Source organism: Hemiscyllium ocellatum, chromosome 8 (genome assembly GCF_020745735.1).
Source record: "Hemiscyllium ocellatum isolate sHemOce1 chromosome 8, sHemOce1.pat.X.cur, whole genome shotgun sequence".
Classification (NCBI taxonomy): Eukaryota; Metazoa; Chordata; class Chondrichthyes; order Orectolobiformes; family Hemiscylliidae; genus Hemiscyllium; species Hemiscyllium ocellatum.
In genome coordinates this window covers 36,632,247-36,650,913 of record NC_083408.1, presented here as the reverse complement: position 1 = coordinate 36,650,913, position 18,667 = coordinate 36,632,247, and the positions used below count along the sequence as shown (strand labels likewise).

Here is an 18,667-nt window from a genome sequence, read left to right as displayed (position 1 = left end):
TCATTGGAGTCATCTGGTTACAAACCAACCATACCAATCAGAGGCAGCACATAACAACGTGGCCATGGGTTGGAACAATGCCAGTGTAATGTCTCACTTAGTTATTAGTGGCAGACCTAATAAAGTATAATGTCCAGATGGGCATTCCTTTGACCCCGTAGCATCTTTAGGTATGTCACACTGCTTCTTTGCAGTCTCCTTGTGTCCTCCCTCCCACCTGGCTTTGGATTATCAATAAATTTAAACACATTATTCCCTGCCTCTTAACTAGGCCAGTGAGAAAGATTGTAAATAGCTGAGCCCTCAGCCTTGATTCCTGTTAACCCGAAAATGCTTCCGTTACCTTACACTGTCTGCTTCCTGTCCCTTAACCAATCCTTGATTCACACTAATATATCACTACTAACTCCACGAGCCTTTATCACGTGTATTAACTTGTAGGTGGCAACTTATTAAGTGCATCCATTGCATCCACTGTTCCTTTGCTTTATATCCAATGAGTTGCATTTTCATAAAATGGAAGGCACGGTGGCTCAGTGGTTAGCACTGCTGCCTCACAGCACCAGGGACCGGGTTCAATCACAGCCTTGGGCAACTGTCTGTGGGGAGTTGACACATTCTCCCCGTGTCTGCGAGGAATTCCTCCGGGTGCTCCGGTTTTCTCCCTGCAGTCCAAAGATATGCAGCTTAGCTGGATTGGCCATGTTAAATTGCCTAGGGATGTGCAGTCTAGGTGGGTTAGCCATGGGAAATGCAGGGATAGGGTTGGGTACGGTGGGTGGGTCTGCAGTGGATGCTCTTTGCAAGGTTGGTGTAAACTCTATGGGCCGAATGGCCTGCTTCCTGACTGTAGGGTATCTATGGTTCTGTGAAAACTCTGATAAATTGGTCAAACAAAATTTCCTTTTATAAAGGCAGCAGTGAGGTTGTGGTATTATGGTAATGTCATTGAACTAGAAATTGAGAGCCCTGAGCTAATCCTCTAAGGAATTTGATTTTGAAATTCATTGCAGCAGATTGTGAAATTGGAATTCAGTAAAAATCCACAATTTTAAAAGTTAATGGTGATCATGAAACCAGTATTGATGGCCTGGCCTCCAGGCTAACAGCACTGTGGCTGACTCTTAGCTGCCCTGTGAAGTGGTTTAACAAGCGTCCCATCCAGACCCAAACTCAGTTGTATCAAGTGAAGAGCATGAGATAAATGTTGTATTTGACCTTAAATTATTGCAATGTAATGTTGAGATAGATGGTATTGTTCTAAGAATTCAGATATTTGTGCCATCATAATCCAATGCAGCTAAATGTGAGGTGATGCACTTTAGGAGGAATAACACGAAGGCAGAATACTTGGTCAATGGAAAGATTCTTGGGAGTGTGGATGTGCAGAGGGATCTTGGAGTCCATGTAAATAGATCCCTGCAAGTTGCCACTCAGGTGGATAGTGCTGTTAAGAAGGCATACGATGGAGTTCCTAGAGCTGCTGCAACATGCTGCAACTATACAAAACGCTGGTGCGGCCGCACTTGGAATATTGTGTACAGTTCTGGTCCCCATATTTCGCAAAGGATGTGGAAGCATTGGAAAAGGTGCAGACGAGATTTACCAGGATGTTGCCTGGTCTGAAGGGAAGGTCTTATGAGGAAAAGCTGAGAGACTTGAACCTGTTCTCATTGGCAAGAAGAAGGCTAAGAGGGGATTTGATAGAGACATACAAGATGATCAGAGGATTGGATAGGGTAGACAGTGAAAGTCTTTTTCCTAGGATGATGCTGGCAGTGTGTACAAGGGGGCATATCTACAAGTTGAGGGGTGATAGATTTAAGGCAGATGTCAGAGGCAGGTTCTTTATGCAGAGACTGGTAAGGGCGTGGAATGCCCTACCTGCTAATGTAGTCAACTCAGCCTCATTAGGGAGATTTAAACAATCCTTAGATAAGCACATGGGTGATTTTGGGATAGTGTAGGGGGATGAGCTGAGAATAGTTCACAGGTCGGCGCAACATCGAGGGCCGAAGGGCCTGTTCTGTGCTGTATTGTTCTATGTTCTATGTTCCACTCTGAATTTAAAGTAATACTCAAAGTGTTCACATATTTTCCACTCACGTGGCACTGGTCTGCTCTGTGTTCCAGCTGAGCTGCACTTATTGAACCTTTTTGGCTGTTGTGTTCTGTACTGACTGAAACTTAGATGATTTACTCTCTGGATTAATGTAAATTGAGGTACCAATGAACCTTGTTTGTGATAAATTATTTGGCCAAGTACACAAGACAAAATGTGTCCTGTTACTGAGTACAGTTGGGGAAAGACATTGAATTGGGACTGGTTCAGTTGCTCTTGCGATGAGCAGGCACTAATGAGCCAAAGGGGTTTTTTTTGTCCGGATTGCACCATTCTAACAGAGCGCGACATCGCTGGTTTATAAATTATAGGCTGATTGGAAAACCTAAATAAATGATACCTACAACATTACCACTCTTTGTTAACCCTCCTGAAATAATTCAATAAGTTGGATCAAACATAATACTACCTCTCAAATGTTGACTATTCTTTGTGACGCCTGGAGGAAGAGCACCTCATCTTCTGCCTAGGAACCCTCCAACCACAAAGGATGAATGCAGATTTGTCCAGCTTCCTCATTGTCCCCAACCCCCACCTGCCACCTTATCTCAGTCCCAGCCCTCAGACTCAGCACCGCCTTCTTGTCCTGCAATCTTCTTCCCGACCTCTCCGCCCCCACCCCCATTCTGGCCTATCACCCTCACCTTAACCTCTTTCCACCTGTCGCCATTCCCAATGCCCATCCCCCAAGTCCCTCCTCCCTACCTTTTATCTTAGCCTGCTTGGCACACCTTCCTCATTCCGGAAGAAGGGCTTATGCCCGGTACGTCGATTCTCCTGCTCCTTGGATGCTGCCTGACCTGCTGCACTTTTCCAGCAACACATTTTTCAACACATTTCCAGCATCTGCAGTCCTCACTTTCTCCTACTATTCTTTGTGACACTTTACTTTTCTAAAAGTTCTTCTAATTCCTATACTAACAGAACTTTAAATAGATTGAGCTCCAAAGCTAGAGGGCATACATTTAAGGTGAGAGGGGAAAGACTTAAAAGTGACCTAAGGGGAAACATTTTCATGCAGAGGGTGTTACGTGTATGAAATGAGCTGCCAGGGGAAGTGGTGGAGGCTGGTACAATTACAACATTTAAAAGGCATCTGGATGGCTATATGAATAGGGAGGGTTTAGAGGGATATGGGCCAAATGCTGGCAAATGGGACTAGATTAATTTAGGATATCTGGTCAGCATGGACAATTTAGACCAAAGGCTGCACATCTGTATGACCTGATGATAACCCTTACATCAGTGGGATGGAAATCATTAGAGAAGATTCTTAGAAACAGGTTTTATTTGCATTTAGAAGAAGAATAGACTTATTAAGAATTGTCACCATGGTTTTATGCAGGGGAGGTCTTGTCTCACAAATTTGATTTGGGTTTTTTGAGTAAGTGACAAAGATGATTGATGAGGGTAAAGTCGTGGATGTTGTCTACATGGACTTCACGAAACTAATTGACAAGGTATCTCATGGTAGGCTGGTCCAGGAAGTCAAATCACATAGATACCATGGGACAGCATGGTGCCTTAGTGGTTAGCGCTGTGGCTCACAGCACCAGGGACCCGTGTTCAATTCCGGCCTTGGATGATTGTCTGTGTGAAGTTTGCACGTTCTCCCTGTGAGCGCATGTGTTTCCTCTGGGTGCTCTGGTTTCCTCCCACAATCCAAAAATGGACAGGTTAGGTGAATTGGCTGTGCTAAATTGTCCATAGTGTTCAGGGATGTGTAGGTTGGGTGCATTAGTCAGGGGTTAAATGTAAGGGAATGGGCCTGGGTGGTTTACTCTTCGGAAGGTCGGTGTGGACTTGTTGGGCCGAAGGGCCTGTTGCCACACAGTAAGGATTCTATGAGTTGGCAAGCCAGATATAAACTTGGGTTGGTCATAGAAGACAGAGGGTAGTTATGGAGGAGTGTTTTTCTGACTGGAGTTCTGTGACCAGTGATGTTTTGCAAGGATCAATGCTGGGATCTCCGTCGTTTGTAATGTAAATCAATGATCTGAATGAAAATGTCAGTGGTCTGATGAGTAAATTTGCAGACGTCATGAAAATTGGTGGAGTGGCAGATACTGAGGAGGGCTATCTAAGGATGCTGCAGGATATGGATCAGCTGGAAAGTTGAGCAAAGAAGTGGCAAGTGAAGTTTAATCTGGGCAAGTATGTGATTTGGGAGGCCAAATGCAGGTGGAAAGTATACAGTAAATGGCAGGACCTGGAGGAGCATTGATATACAGAGGGATCTTGAGGTACAAGTCCATAGCTCTCCTAAAGTGGCAACTCAACTGGATAAGGTGGTAAAGAAGGTGTGCTGTATACTTGCCCTAATTGGTCAGGGCACTAAGTATAAAAGTTGGCAAATTTTTCTCAATTGTATAAGGTTTTGGTGTCAGGCCACCTTTAGAATATTGTGTGCAGTTCTGGTCACCATATTACAGGAAGAAGGTAGAGGCTTCAGAGAGGGTTCAGAAGAGGTCACTGTGACATTGCTTGGATTGGAGTGCACTAGCTACAAGGAGAGGTTGGACTGACTTTGATTGTTTTTGCTAGAGCGTTGGATGCTGAGGGGTGACTTGACAGAAGTATGTAACATTCTGAAAGTCGTAGAGAAAGTGGATAATCAGAGTCTCAGGGTTGAAATGTCAATTACTAGGCAGCAACGATTACAGTGTGGGGGAACATTTAATGTGTGAGGCAAGATTTTTTTTTGCACACAGGTTTGTATCTTCCTGGGCAGGTGTTAGAAATAAATATGGTAGCAATGTTTAAGAGCCATTTAGATATGAACAAGGAATAGAAAGAATACAGATCATGTGCAGACAGATGGAATTAGTTTAGAACAGGATCATGGTCAGTATAGACATCAACAAGCCAAGAGGTCTGTTCATGTGTTGTACTATTTTATGTTGTGTTTTTATGAGGTATCTGAGTTATTTATAAATTAAATTGTTCATTGGCCAAAAATATACAAGATAGTTGCACTGAATTAAAACAGTAAAACTGCTTAAAGTCTATAGCTCTAAATTCTGTTCTTAAGCGTGACACGGGGAGAGCGTCAATCCAGCAGAGACTCTGTTGAGATAGTTGTGCGAAGGCTTATGGCTGTGTTCCTCCTCAATTCCTGGCACTTGATCCGTGTCGCTTTCAATGGAGCCGGTGAATTGTAATCAGCGTTTCCTGATGGTATTAGGACCTTTGTGGTATTTTGATGACCTACCAAATGTGATGCTCCTACCCAGCCCTCTTACCTTTTACCTGGTTCAAAGCCTTGACCACCTAACGTGGACCTGAACTAGGCTGTGGCCTCTGTCCTCCTGCTATAGGTGGCCAGCTCTTGGCAGGATGTCAATGAGCCCCAGGACTAAAAGACCCCTGGACCTCACAGTAATCACATTGAATATGTATAGGTTTATGTTGTCAAGTAATGCTTGGAAAGTGGCTATGTGATCGATGGTGAGATGGAAACAGCTTCAATAACATTAATCTTACCTTTCAGGAGCACATCTACAAATTGATGAAAAGTGACAGCTACGCTCGCTTTCTGCGTTCCAATGCATATCAGGAGCTTCTACAAGCTAGAAAAAAGGTATTCTTCCAGAACCTTGCAGCCTCCAATGTTTGGGATAATGACTGGACTTGAAACCAAGCATGTTAAGTTCACTGGAAAAATAAGCTGGGTTAGTGTGTGATGAAGGGTCAAAGACGTCTGATTTGATCCCTCTCCTGGCTGGGGTCACAATAAATTATGGAGCCCCTGTGTCTAGGAAATCAAGACAACGACACATTCTAGCTGAAAGGTACTGTTGCTGCACCTCATGATCAAATTGCCTAGCTGCACCCATTGTCCAAGTATAAATAAGAGGGACTGGCTGAGACCTCAAAGCTTTGTGGAACTGCATTTTGACAGAAGTTAGGACATAGGGGAACAAGGAAAAGATAACTTGAGGAAGGTGGATTGGACCCTCCAAGCCACTATTACCCAATTGTATTACTGTGAAAGGAGCTAACCAACTTTCAGGAATCACTCCTGAGGAGTATTGTAGAACAGAGACCTAGGCGTTCAGGTACATAACTCTGATGTTTGTGGTTAAGAAGGCCTTCACTGCTCAGACCTTTTGAATACAGGAGTTGGGAAGTCATGTTAAGGTTATACAGGACATTGGTGATGCCTGTTCTGCAATACTATGTCCAATTCTGGTCACCCTTTTATAAGAAGATTGTTATGAAGCTGGAGAGGGTTCAGAAGAGATTTACAGAATGTTGCCAAGATTGGAGGGTTTGAGTTATAAGAAGAGGCTGGAAAGACTGGACCTTTTTCACTGGAACGTAGGAGGTTGAGGTTTATAGAGTTTGTAGAGGTTTATAAAATCATGAGAGGTATGGATAAGGTGAAAGGTAAGCATCTTTTCCCTAGCGTGGGAGATTTCAAGATAGGAGGCATACCTTTAAAGTGAAAGGAAAGAAAGATCTTAAAAAGATATGGGGGAGTTTTCTTTTTGTACGCAGAGTGGTTTGTGTGTGGAATAAGCTTCCAGAGGAAGTGGTGGATGCTGGTACAGTTACAATGTTTAAAAGACATTTCGACAAGTACATGAATAAGAAATGTTTGGAGAGATGTGGGCCAAGTTGAGAGTGTGGTGCTGGTCCTGATGAAGGGCTCTTGCCCGAAACATTGATTCTGCTGCTCCTCAGATGCTGCCTGACTGGCTGTGCTTTTCCAGCACCATGGTCTCGACTCTGATCTCCAGCATCTGCAGTCCTCACTTTCTCCAAGTGCAGGCAGGTGGGATTATGTTCGGCTTGGACTGATTGGACTGAAAAGTCTGTTTCTGTGCTGTACGACTTGATGAGTTTTCAGAGAATTTTCATCAGCAGAGTTGTCATTTATATTCAGTAGGGAAATTATCCCACTGGTGCTGTCTGACTGAGGCTTTAACTCAAAGAAAGTCAAAGCCCATGACTTGTTTGCCTTTCCACTGAAGACCACAATAACCATCTCCTGAGTAGAGCTAAGTATTGAATTCTTCAGCCAATGGGGAAAAAGAAATTGAGAAACGTTTCAAGTTGCGTCACAAATTAGGCCATGAGGAATTACAAAAAAAAAGTAAATTTTAATAAAGTGCTGTAATCCGATTAGTTTTGTGACTTTTGTTCTATTCCTAAGTGAGGGTAACATTCCCATGGGTCATAGACATGTAGTGCAGTCACCAGTTGGGTATTATTCATGGGTGAGTCCTGAGAGCAGGTGAAACAAAATTATTCAACAACAGCAGCCATCACAGCGTCCGAGCTGTGTGTCCACCCACAAACCTCTAGCACATGACTGGCTAGTGATTGAGAACACAAACGAAGGCTAATCTTACTCATTCAATATTCTGTTGTTATGGTAGGGTACGCACTCTTTATTGATCTTAGACCTTACTGCTTGGTGTTGCTTCTGTCAGGGCTTTTGTCCAGAAATCCACCTCAGCATTTCAGTTGGTGTCCCTGTTTCTATGTCAGGCTGAATGAGCTCCCCTCCCCTGATTATTTTTGCATCACTATTCCCTCCACCCCCCCCTCCACACACACACATTGCTGCACGTTATTATGGTTTTCCGGTTGTGATTCTTTCTGCTTTGTTTTCGTTTTTCACCCATTCAAGCCTGAAAATGAGCAGGGTCGCAGAACCTCGCTGGAAAAATTCACTCGCAGTGTGGTAAGTTTAAGAGTTTCATGGCACTGTTGACATAAAGCGTGCACTGATGGGTTCATAGAGTTGCCTTCTTCCATTGAGCTGGAAAAGATGTGAAAGTCAATGTAACTGGGTATCCTTTGTGCAAACAAACACCTGATTATTGGCTTGGATACTAGTCAGTGTGGAACTGGGCCAGGCAGTTCTGACATTCACAGCCACATGGCCTTCCTCAACAGCTGCCTCCAACTCCATGAAAACACCGCATCGATTCTAATTGAAGTTACATTCCTCATGTTTTGAATCCACCCAGTTATCACCAAAACGTACAACATTCCTCTGCCAGCTGTCCTGGCTGCCATCCTGAGGTCTGCACTCAGAGCCCTGTGCCAACATGTGTAAACATGCAATCTCTCTCTCTCTCTCTCTCCAACAACATAACTAATTCTATGCCAAAGCTGTCCTGCTCCCCAGTTCCCCATTGCATTCTTTACCTTGTCCAACACCTTAACTGGAAGGTTTTTCTTTTTGGGTGTTCAGGAACACAAGCTCTACTAAAGTATGTGCATCAACACCCCTTTTGATCCTCTTCCTTTCCCACTGACTCCATCCCATTCTCTCGCAGTGTGTTCACTGGCCTATAACTCTCTGATGCTAAATAATGTGTTCATCAAAGTAGCAATTTCCATCTCTTTAAGCTCCCACATCTATGAAATTCACGCTTGGGATGATGTTGAACTTACCTTCCATTGTTTTCACCTCTGTACTCCTTGCTTTGGGCAGTTGGCCATCCCTTGCACAAAAAAGCCTTTCAACCAACTCAAATACTCACAGTCCAGCTGTATCCCTCTCTCTGGTCTATATCCACTCTTGACATTTTCATTGAGAACTGCCTGCTTTACAGTAATCGTCTTAACGTCTCTGGTCCATTCTAACCTACCTCCCTTTGAACTTAGCTTGGAGGGGTGCCTTACTTCCTTTTCTCTCCCACTCCCTGATTGGCTGTAACAAAGTTTGAATTTAAAAGGGAGGTGATATTGTCAATCAGACTGTACCTTGCTCAGGGCCAGAAACAAGTCGGGCAGGTTCTTTACGCTAAAAATGATTTAGTGTTATTGTGGGAGAATAAAATTACTAAAGCAAAGATCGCATGAAATATAAACAAAAGGCTTAAAATATACAAATTTGCTCAATTAACCCTCTTGAAAAATAAGGCAAACACACATACAAACAACCACTTGCAGCTTGAAAAAAAAATAAAGTTCTGTGGAATGTTACCTCATAAAAAGCTTTGGCGAAGGAACTGTTGAATTTGGAAATAAGAATTATTCACCAATTGTCCAGATGCTGGTCATCAGCCTATGTCACTTTCCTCCCAATCTATTGGTACTGGGCTTTCTTCCTGGATCCTTTACAACTGTTTGAATTTTCTTTTTTCTGCAGACAGGCTGTAGATTCGGGCTTCCTCTTCCCGAACTCTGTTTGTGGAGATGAATTTTTCCAGTGGGCATTTAACTTTGAAACATTGATGCAAAGGGCTTCTGAGAAAGAGAGAGAGAAGGAGAGTGCTATGAGTGCTGTGTCAATTTCTCTCTGACTGTGTGTGTGTGTGTGTGTGTGTGTGTGTGTGTGTGTGTGTGTGTGTGTGTGTGTGTGTGTTCAAAGCCAACATATCTATGCCCACAACCTGTGAAAATATTGTCGACTCAGTATATCCAGCCTTCTGCCCTTTACAATTTTGCTGCTGTAGTCATTGTCCTTGCTTTAATTTGTTCACAGTAACATACATGCTGTACATATATCATATTGTAAAGCTATAACAGCTGAACTCAAACATAAGCCAAGTACTTGTGACAAGTGAGATTGGCAGGTTTTGAATATCAGTGTTTACATAACTTAATACCTGCATTTTTTAAACACCCTTCATTTATCTCTGCAAAGAATGTTTCAATTGTATCTACAGCCCAATTCCTGTTCCATCAGCTATAGGTGTAATTCCACCTTTACTTTCACTTTCTGAACTCAAATCTGGTAAATTCTCTTTTCAAAACAGTAGGATCAAAGTGACTTATTTGTCCGCATTCAACACGTTATAGAGTCATAGAGATGTACAGCATGGAAACAGACCCTTCGGTCCAACCCGTCCATGCCGACCAGATATCCCAACCCAACCTAGTCCCACCTGCCAGCACCCGGCCCATATCCCTCCAAACCCTTCCTATCCATATTCCCATCCAAATGCCTCTTAAATGTTGCAATTGTACCAACCTCCACCACATCCTCTGGCAGCTCATTCCATACACATACCACCCTCTGCGTGAAAACGTTGCCCCTTAGGTCTCTTTTATATCTTTCCTCTCTCACCCTAAACCTATGCCCTCTAGTTCTGGACTCCCTGACCCCAGGAAAAAGACTTTGCCTATTTATCCTAGTCATGCCCCTCATAACTTAATAAACCTCCATAAGGTCACCCCTCAACCTCCGACGCTCCAGGGAAAACAGCCCCAGCCTGTTCAGCCTCTCCCTGTAGTTCAAATTCTCCAACCCTGGCAACATCCTTGTGAACCTTTTCAGAACCCTTTCACATTTCACAATATCTTTCCTATAGGAAGGAAACCAGAATTGCACGCAATATTCCAACAGTGGCCTAACCAATGTCCTGTACAGTCGCCATCTCTTTTCTGATCAAAAACCCTCCTTCCCCCCCAAGAATATTATTGAGATTTATTTTATGTTCAATTGTAAGTGTGTTGTTGACTTTGATCTCTGAACATTGTGTAATGTTACATGCTCTCCCTATTGTGTATATACCTGTAACTCTTTCCAAGGGACACCTGCAGCTTCCTCATTCTGAACCTTTACTTTCAACTTCAACCATTTTAGTCTCCCACATAATTCACATCGCATCTTTCAACCTTCATGGTGTTCTAACTAGTCAATTGTAAACTGCTCATACTCTTGGATTCCTGCTGGTTTTAAAGACTGCTGTTCCATTCTGCACATCTCCTCTTTCTGGGTCTTCACATTGCATTCAGAAAGCAGTGCTTTAGATGTCAATCTGCAGAGGCACAGCTGTGAGGAAATGTTGCTGCTGACCTCCTCATTTTCTGTTTAGACACTTTACTGCCTTCAGGACTCAACACTGAGTTCAACAACTTCAGACCATGGACTCTATCCCCCATTTTGACTTCTGTTTTCTCCAAGTCTTATAGGAAAGATATGGTGAAACCTAAAAGGGTTCGGAAAAGATTGACAAAGGTGTTACTGAGGTTGGAGGTTTTCAGCTATAGGCTGAGGCTGAATAGCCTGGGGCTGTTTTCTCTGGAGCATTAAGAGACTGAGGGGTGATCTTAGAGGTTTATAAAATCATGAGGGGCATGGATAGCGTGATTTTTTCGTAGAGTGTAAGAGTCCAAAACTAGAGGGTATAGGTTTAATATGAGAATGGGAAAGATATAAAAGGGACCTGAGGGGCAATGTTTTCACATAGAGGGTGGTGCGTGTTTGGAATGAGCTGCCAGAGAAAGTGATGGCAGCTGGTACAATTATAACATTTAAAAGGCTTCTGGTTGGTACATGGATAGGAAGGGTTTAGAGGGATAAGGGCCAAATGCTGGCAAATAGTACTACATTAATTTAGGATATATGTTTGGCATGACCGAGTTATACTGAAGGGTCTGTTTCCGTGCTGTACATCTCTGTGAATGTAAGTCCCAATCTGTATCTTGTTCTAATGTTCCTGCTTTCAGTAAAAGGACTTTTATTCTGTGATTAATACTGATATTGGACAAATGCCTTGTTTCTTCATTCATACTGTTAGCATTCCCTTTGCATTATGTTCACTGAAAACTTTGGCAATTAATCTCCTGCACTCGAACCTCTGCCTAACATTTTTTTTAATTTACGTGGCCTTCCCCCTTTTTCCAACAACATGAAATCTATCTCATTTTGAAATGGAGGAGTCAGTCAGGGACGGAGGTAGGACATTTGAGTGAATCAGAGGTAGGGTAACTAAATGTGTGTGAGGTTGAATGAGTGAAGGTGAGTGAGGGAGGGTAACTGAATGTGAGAGTGAGGTTGAATGAGTGAAGGTGAGTGAGGGAGGGTCAATGCCTGAAGAAGGGTAAAAAATGCAGGAGGGTCAGTGAGTGAGGGAGGGTGTCTGAACGAGAGAGTAAGGAAGGAAGAGTGAATGAATGAAGGTGCTAGAGGAAGTGGTGGCAGCTGCTACAATTACAACATTTAAAAGGGATGTGGATGGGTACATGGACAGGAAGGAGTTAGAGGGATAAGGGCCAAATGCTGGCACATAGGACTAGATTAATTTAGGATATCTGTTTGGCATGACCAAGTTAGGCCAAAGGATCTGTTTCTGTGCTGTACGACACTGTGACTGTAAGTCCCACTCTGTATCTTCATCTGATGTTCCTCCTGTGTGAGGGAAGGTCGATTAGTGAGGGAGGGTCAGTGACTGAAGGTGGGTGTGAGACTGTATGAATGAAGATGGGTGACTGAGTTTAGATTAGTGCATAAGGGGCCCCCAGGTGAAGTAGACTCCTCAACTGACATTTGTTCAGGAGAATTTCCACTGCCTGTTGTCCATAACTGAACTGCGGCGTGGCACCAATATGTTTGTTTCACAACTATTTCCCCAGCACTGAATCCCTTTTTTTAAGAAGCCCGTGCCTGTGTAGAAATGGGCAGGCAGACAGAAAGGGTTGGCGGGTAAAAGATGGCAACAAAATTCACTGGATTCACATCTTGCATCAGTCATGAAACACCAGAATTGCTGTTTCAGGTCGCTGTGCCATCAGCCATGTCCCTCCCTATGTCTTTGTGGATGGTTCACAAATTCTCCATGTATTGTCAGTGATGCATCTGTGTGATTTTGTTTTGTGCAAAAATGAGATTTAAAAAAGAGAAGTGGAACAAGAATGTATTTTGAATGAATTTTCATTGTGGAAAGGAGTATTTTTGCAGGCCGTGAAATGTTGTAAATTGAACACAAGTGACATTAGAGACATAAGTCAGGCATCCTTTTCTGGCAAAATTAATTGATATTCAAACCCAGTACTATATATAAGACTAACTGCAGAAGGTTATAGCAGGCTCATACGCCCCCAGTCAGTCAGTCCCCAGTTGACAGGTTAACTATTCCCAGTAAATTACAACCTGCCACAGCTAGAACAAGCTGATAGAATCCAATGGGAAGTGTTACCTGATTGGACTACCCCATTATACCAAACACATACCTGTTATGCTGATTATATACAGTTGGCGTTTTGAGACAGCTGCTTTCTGTGGAACTGCACAATAAGAACTCTGTTTTTTAAATCTATGTATGGAGAAAAATGTAGGTGGCATATACATTATTATCCATTGCTTTGGACAGGTTTCCCCTATCTTGCTTCATTCTGCCTTAAAGTAATGCTCCAACCTTAAGTGAAGTTTGTGATTTGATGCTAGTAACATTATAGGGAAACTGGTTAAGTCAGTCCTCATTAATACTGCAGTTAGCCCCTCAGGTCACATCTGACATTTCACTAATTGTGGTAAGTTGTAAGTCCAACTCTCATTCCAGGTCATATTGCAGTCTGTATTGCAGTCTGAAATCTCAGTGTGTATAAATGTGCAAATAGTCAGAAATATCACTCTTATGGATGATATTTTTGAGACCCACATCCAATGTTTGATTTGAAAATATACAATCCCATGGCAGTAACTGAAGAACAATGTGTTCTCCTGGACTCCTGGCCAACACTTGTTGCTTAACTAACGTGATTCAACTAAATCTTTGTATCAGTTACTTGCTCAATGCTGCAGTATGTGCAGTTCCTGATTTACACAACAGCACAGGCGTTTCAAAATAATCCATTGTGTGAAAAACAGAGAGAGATGGGCCAAGTTTTAAAAATAATACAAAGCTTTCTTATTACAGAGTTATAAAAGTAACCTTCCCCCAGGCACCATAGTCTAATGATGAAACTGATGCTGTCAGAAAGATCGAAAGATGATATTGGATTAGCAGCAGCTTGTAATGAGAGAGGTGTATTTATTATCCTGTGATTTACAGATGTAAATAAAAAACTGTTATAGTACATCAGAGGTGAAAGAGCCTTACTTAGAGTTAAGTGACCAATAGTACATAGACATCCACAGCCCAGAAATACAAAGGACAGATATCTAAATATAATAGCACCAGTATTTGTGTAAAGAATATAACAAAGATAATGCACTTCAAAGAGGAAATCTGTAATTGTACTGCTGGGTGTTTTTTGAAATAAGGACAATATGAAATTTTCAGTGCCCACATTGAATATGTGAAAACCATCATTAGTTATCAGGTGTGCCCACCAGGAATAAATATGACATTTGTTAATTATGTTCAAAAATGGCTCTTCTGTTTTCTAGGGTAAGTCATTGACTGCTAAGCGTCTTACTGGTCTCATGCAGTCCTCCTGACGGACATCCAGAGCTGCCTGCTGCAGAGAATGAAGGAGCCTGTACCTGCACTCCAGGGAGTCGCCACATGAAGGAGCCACTGTGAAGGGTCGTGCTGTAAAACTAGACAAAACGATCATCTTTGAACATTGTAATCTTTCCTCTGTGCAGAATGAATTTGAGTTACTGCAGATGTCATTGAAAAATCTTTTTGTTTTTTAAGAACAGTGGGTCAAGTCCCAGGCATGGTGGAACAGAAATTAATTTTTTGGCTGTCAGCGAAACCATAAAGTAGTTTATCACCATCTGCATCAAAAGGTGAAGAACTGATGAGATGCTCATGCATACAGTTCTATTCAGTCAGTGCTCAGCACAGTTGAGCAATACATGTTAGCTAGGGATATATGAATTGCATGCTGCTAGCTGTTTAGGTCATTTCCTTCCCTGTCTCTTATTCACAGTTGATAGTATCTCCCACAGGTAGATTGCTGGCAGCTTCAGACTTCAACTTAACTGCCTGTCATTGGTGTCGTTTCTTTGTCAGTTCTGAAGCATCTCAGAGAAACAGAGTAGATGGCATTTAATGTACCTTCTGTTGACCATAAAGGAGCAGCACAGGCATGCAGCTCAGAGTGAAAAGGGACATTTATTTAATGTTGACTGGCTGCAGAGGTGAGGAGAGAAATCACACAAACCCATTGCATGAATCAGCCTTCAGTTCAGGTTTACTCATAAGAGTTGCAATTTCATTGCGATTAGCAACATTACAGCCAAGATTTCATAGTCTCAATGCTATATTTTATGCTATGTTACTTTAAGTGTTTCATGACATTCTAGGATCTTAATTGATGAACTTGGCCTTTGAAAAGCAGGTGTTCTCACCAATATGTTAGTTCCTCAATTAACCACCACTAAAGCAAATTAACTGGGCATTTACCTTATGACCTTGCTGTGCACCAATTGTGGGTGTATTTTGCATACTTAGATATGACCACTCTGCCAAAGGGCTTTGTTTCTTCAAAGATCTGAAACATTTTAAGTTTCTGAATATGAAAAATTAATGGAAGATCTTTCTTATCACCATGGGGAGTTTTTCAGTCTCTTGTTAAATTTCTATTCTAATTAAAATTATTTGCACAATCACTTTTAATTCAAATGAGGTAGAACATTAATTCTATGTAATTTAATTTTATTTAATGTATAACATAGGAGTAGCCCTTATGAAGTGCGTTAGTTCTCAGTTTTCTGTATTATAATTCATTTACATGCTCATACACATTTATTAATGTTTGCTTGTATTTTGCCACAATTGCCCTAAGTATCATCTGTACACCACTACCACTGTCCACACAAATTTCACAATTTGCAAATTTAGAAATTATACTTCTAATTCCATTTGTGTAAATGGTGAGCAATTGTCGTTCCAGTACCAATTCCCATGGAACGTCGATTCTCATCTTCCCCCCCAGACTGAGTAACTACCTTCCATCCCTTAGTCGCTGTTGTAGCCATTTTGTTTTCCGTTCTGCTCCTCTTGTCCACCCACTCAGCGTTCTGTGACTTTTATCATGAGTCCATTGTGCAGTGAATGTCAAAATCAAACAAACACAGAATTCTGGAGCAACTCAGCAGGTCTGGTAACACCTGTGGAGAGAGAAAAACAGAGGTAATGTTTTGAACATTTTTTAGAACAGTTCTTTTCAAAGGTCAAGTACATTCCCATCTGAGTTAGGAGCAGAAGGAGACCATGTCACTATTTGAACCGGCTTCATCTTTCAATAAGATTGTGGTTGGCTGACCTGTGGATGCAACTCTGTATTCCTACCTATGCCTGGTCATCTGTGACTCCCTTGCTAGTCAAGAATCTATCTACTTCTACATCAACAGAATTCAATGACACTCTCTCCACCATTCTGTGGAGAAGACTCTCAAACCTGTGAGGAAAAAAAAGTCTCCATATTTCCATCTTAAATAGAAGACCCCTTATTTTTTTTTTAGATTAGACTTACAGTGTGGAAACAGGCCCTTCGGCCCAACAAGTCCACACCGACCCGCCGAAGCGCAACCCACCCATACCCCTACATTTACCCCTTACCTAACACTACGGGCAATTTTAGCTTGGCCAATTCACCTGACCCGCACATCTTTGGACTGTGGGAGGAAACCGGAGCACCCGGAGGAAACCCACACAGACACGGGGAGAACGTGCAAACTCCACACAGTCAGTAGCCTGAGTCGGGAATTGAACCCGGGTCTACAGGCGCTGTGAGGCAGCAATGCTAACCACTGTGCCACCGTGCCGCCCGGTGATGTGCTCTCCCAATGGTCTCCCTGCTGTCTTCAATACCTTTATATATTTTTGATCTAATGTCATTAATCTCTATGGTAAATGCTGACATTAAACTCGCAATACTTTTTGACCATTTCCCTGAATTTATCTCTAATGTTTAAAAGGAGGTGATTCTACCATTCTATCCAACATTTGCACAGCAGTCAATAACATTAAATTAATCACTATTGCACTTGGAGAAGTCAGTCATTTTAGAAGATTGATAACATAACGATATGTTGATGCAGCTTCTTAATGTCTGATTCTTGTGCAGTGCTGCTACAGCACCTTCCAAAACTGAGGGAACTAACTGCTTTGAGTCTCACTGACAGCCTCAGAAGAAAATTTTATAACTGGTTGTGTTATTGAAAATTATATTGCAGCAAAATCTTCACGTGCATATATATGTAGAAAAACATGTAAAAATGTTATAAATTGAAGCATGTACATATTTATAACGAAAATGGAAAAAATTGCATTTTTTGCTTCATCTTGCTCGTTGTCTCATTCCATGGGCAGAGAACGGTTGTACAGTTGAATATATAGTTAGCAATTCCAATTAAAATTATGTTAAAGGTTTGTCCTATGGTCCTTGTTGCAGCCCAGTATCTTTTAGGGATAGTTTTTAGCACCTCTTACATTGATAACACTCATCCTACATTATGACCATGAGAGAGCTATATGCTTTACACTTGTCAATGTAGGTAATCCATCTCTCCATACTGATCCATGCCCTTTAACATGGGCAATGGACACATATTATAGTTACAGACTCAGTTTAAAAACAAACTCCATCATCAAAATACTTCATCAAATTTTAACAGAACAAAATTCCAGTCAGTGGAATACAAAGTAAGTGTTTTCTTTACATGTATATACTTTAAGAACCTTAGATCTTAATATCAGTAGCAAAATAAACTACAGATGTGAAAAGTGCTGGGTTTTTGGTCAAAAGCAGCAAACTGCTGTAACATTGAGATGGAGTTCGGAGATAACCATAGCCTTGGAAAGGAGTGGATTATTTGGTAGCAGAGAGGAAGTCCAAAGAAAATCCAACCTCAAGTTTAAGAAAAGTTTAATTCGTGCAATTGGTGTTACTTTTATCTTAATGTTGCAGTTCCTCAGTCCAATTTTTTGTAATTAATTCCTAATTTTTCAGTAACTGTGCACGTAGGCATCTGCCCATGTCCCATCCTGACTGAAGCACTCACATGAATTCTTTTGTCTGTGAAAAGGTTCTATAAAACTGCAAGGTGTTGCTGTCTGAAGTAGTAAACAAAGTCAGGTTTGAGAGCCTACAGCATCAGAGTTCAGAACAGGTCCAGATGGGAGTGAATTAAATGGCTGAGAAAGTGGTTTGGTAGCAATGTATATTAGAATGCTAATAGCAATATAAAACTATATCATCAATTTTCATAGAATCCTACAGCGTAGAAATAGGCCATTTGGCCCATTGAGCCCACACTGATCCTCCAAAGAGTACACCACCCAGACGCACCCTCCTTACCCTATCCCTGTAACCCTGGATTCCCATGGTTAATCCACCTAACCTACACATCTTTGGGAGAAAACTAGAGCATCTGGACGACACCCACGCAGACACGGGGAGAACGTGCAAACTCAACACAGACAGTCACCCAAGAGTGGAATCGAAACCGGGTCCTTGGTGCTATCTGGCAGCGGTGCTAACCAATGGGGCATATGCCACCCTTTTACTCCAGTGAATTCCAGATGTCATAGGAAAAGGTGGAAATATTCCCCCTTATAGGCTTGGATTAACATCTGGAGAGACCTGGAAGAAGTTTAGTCTCTTGTCTCAGAAATGACAGTGAGGGAAAAAAATATCAAAGTAATTACAACCACTAAAACTAAGGTCAAGAATCAAAATCAATCAAAAAGCGCATCAATTTGTACAGAGTTAAAATTATGCTCTGTTTGTAGACCACATCTTCTTAACTGTTGGTTGTTTTTCCCCAAATATGTGTTGAAAAATGGAACTCTTTTTCCCAAAATGCTCTGGATGTAGAGGTCTCTTGACATTTTCTTGAAAAATGACTGATTGTGGTAGATATTTTTAAAGGGTTTTGTGGAAATGAAGGCAGACAAA

At 41.9% G+C, this 18,667-nt stretch overlaps 1 protein-coding gene across 7 annotated transcripts in view; it reads left to right on the top strand.

Annotated features, from left to right (window-relative positions):
- Nucleotides 1-14,324, top strand: part of rgs6 (regulator of G protein signaling 6) — a 175,819-nt gene extending 161,495 nt beyond the window's left edge. For 5 of the 7 annotated variants that reach the window (XM_060828336.1, XM_060828339.1, XM_060828337.1 and 2 more), the window contains 2 exons: nt 5,613-5,702; nt 14,202-14,324. In XM_060828336.1, coding sequence (XP_060684319.1) covers nt 5,613-5,702; nt 14,202-14,252 — 141 coding nt within the window. In that variant the 3' untranslated portion in view covers nt 14,253-14,324. Of the gene's footprint in view, nt 1-5,612; nt 5,703-7,760; nt 7,815-14,201 lie in introns of all 7 variants that reach the window. The other 2 variants (XM_060828335.1, XM_060828334.1) reach the window with 1 other exon arrangement.
- The last annotated feature ends 4,343 nt before the right edge of the window (nt 14,325-18,667 follow it).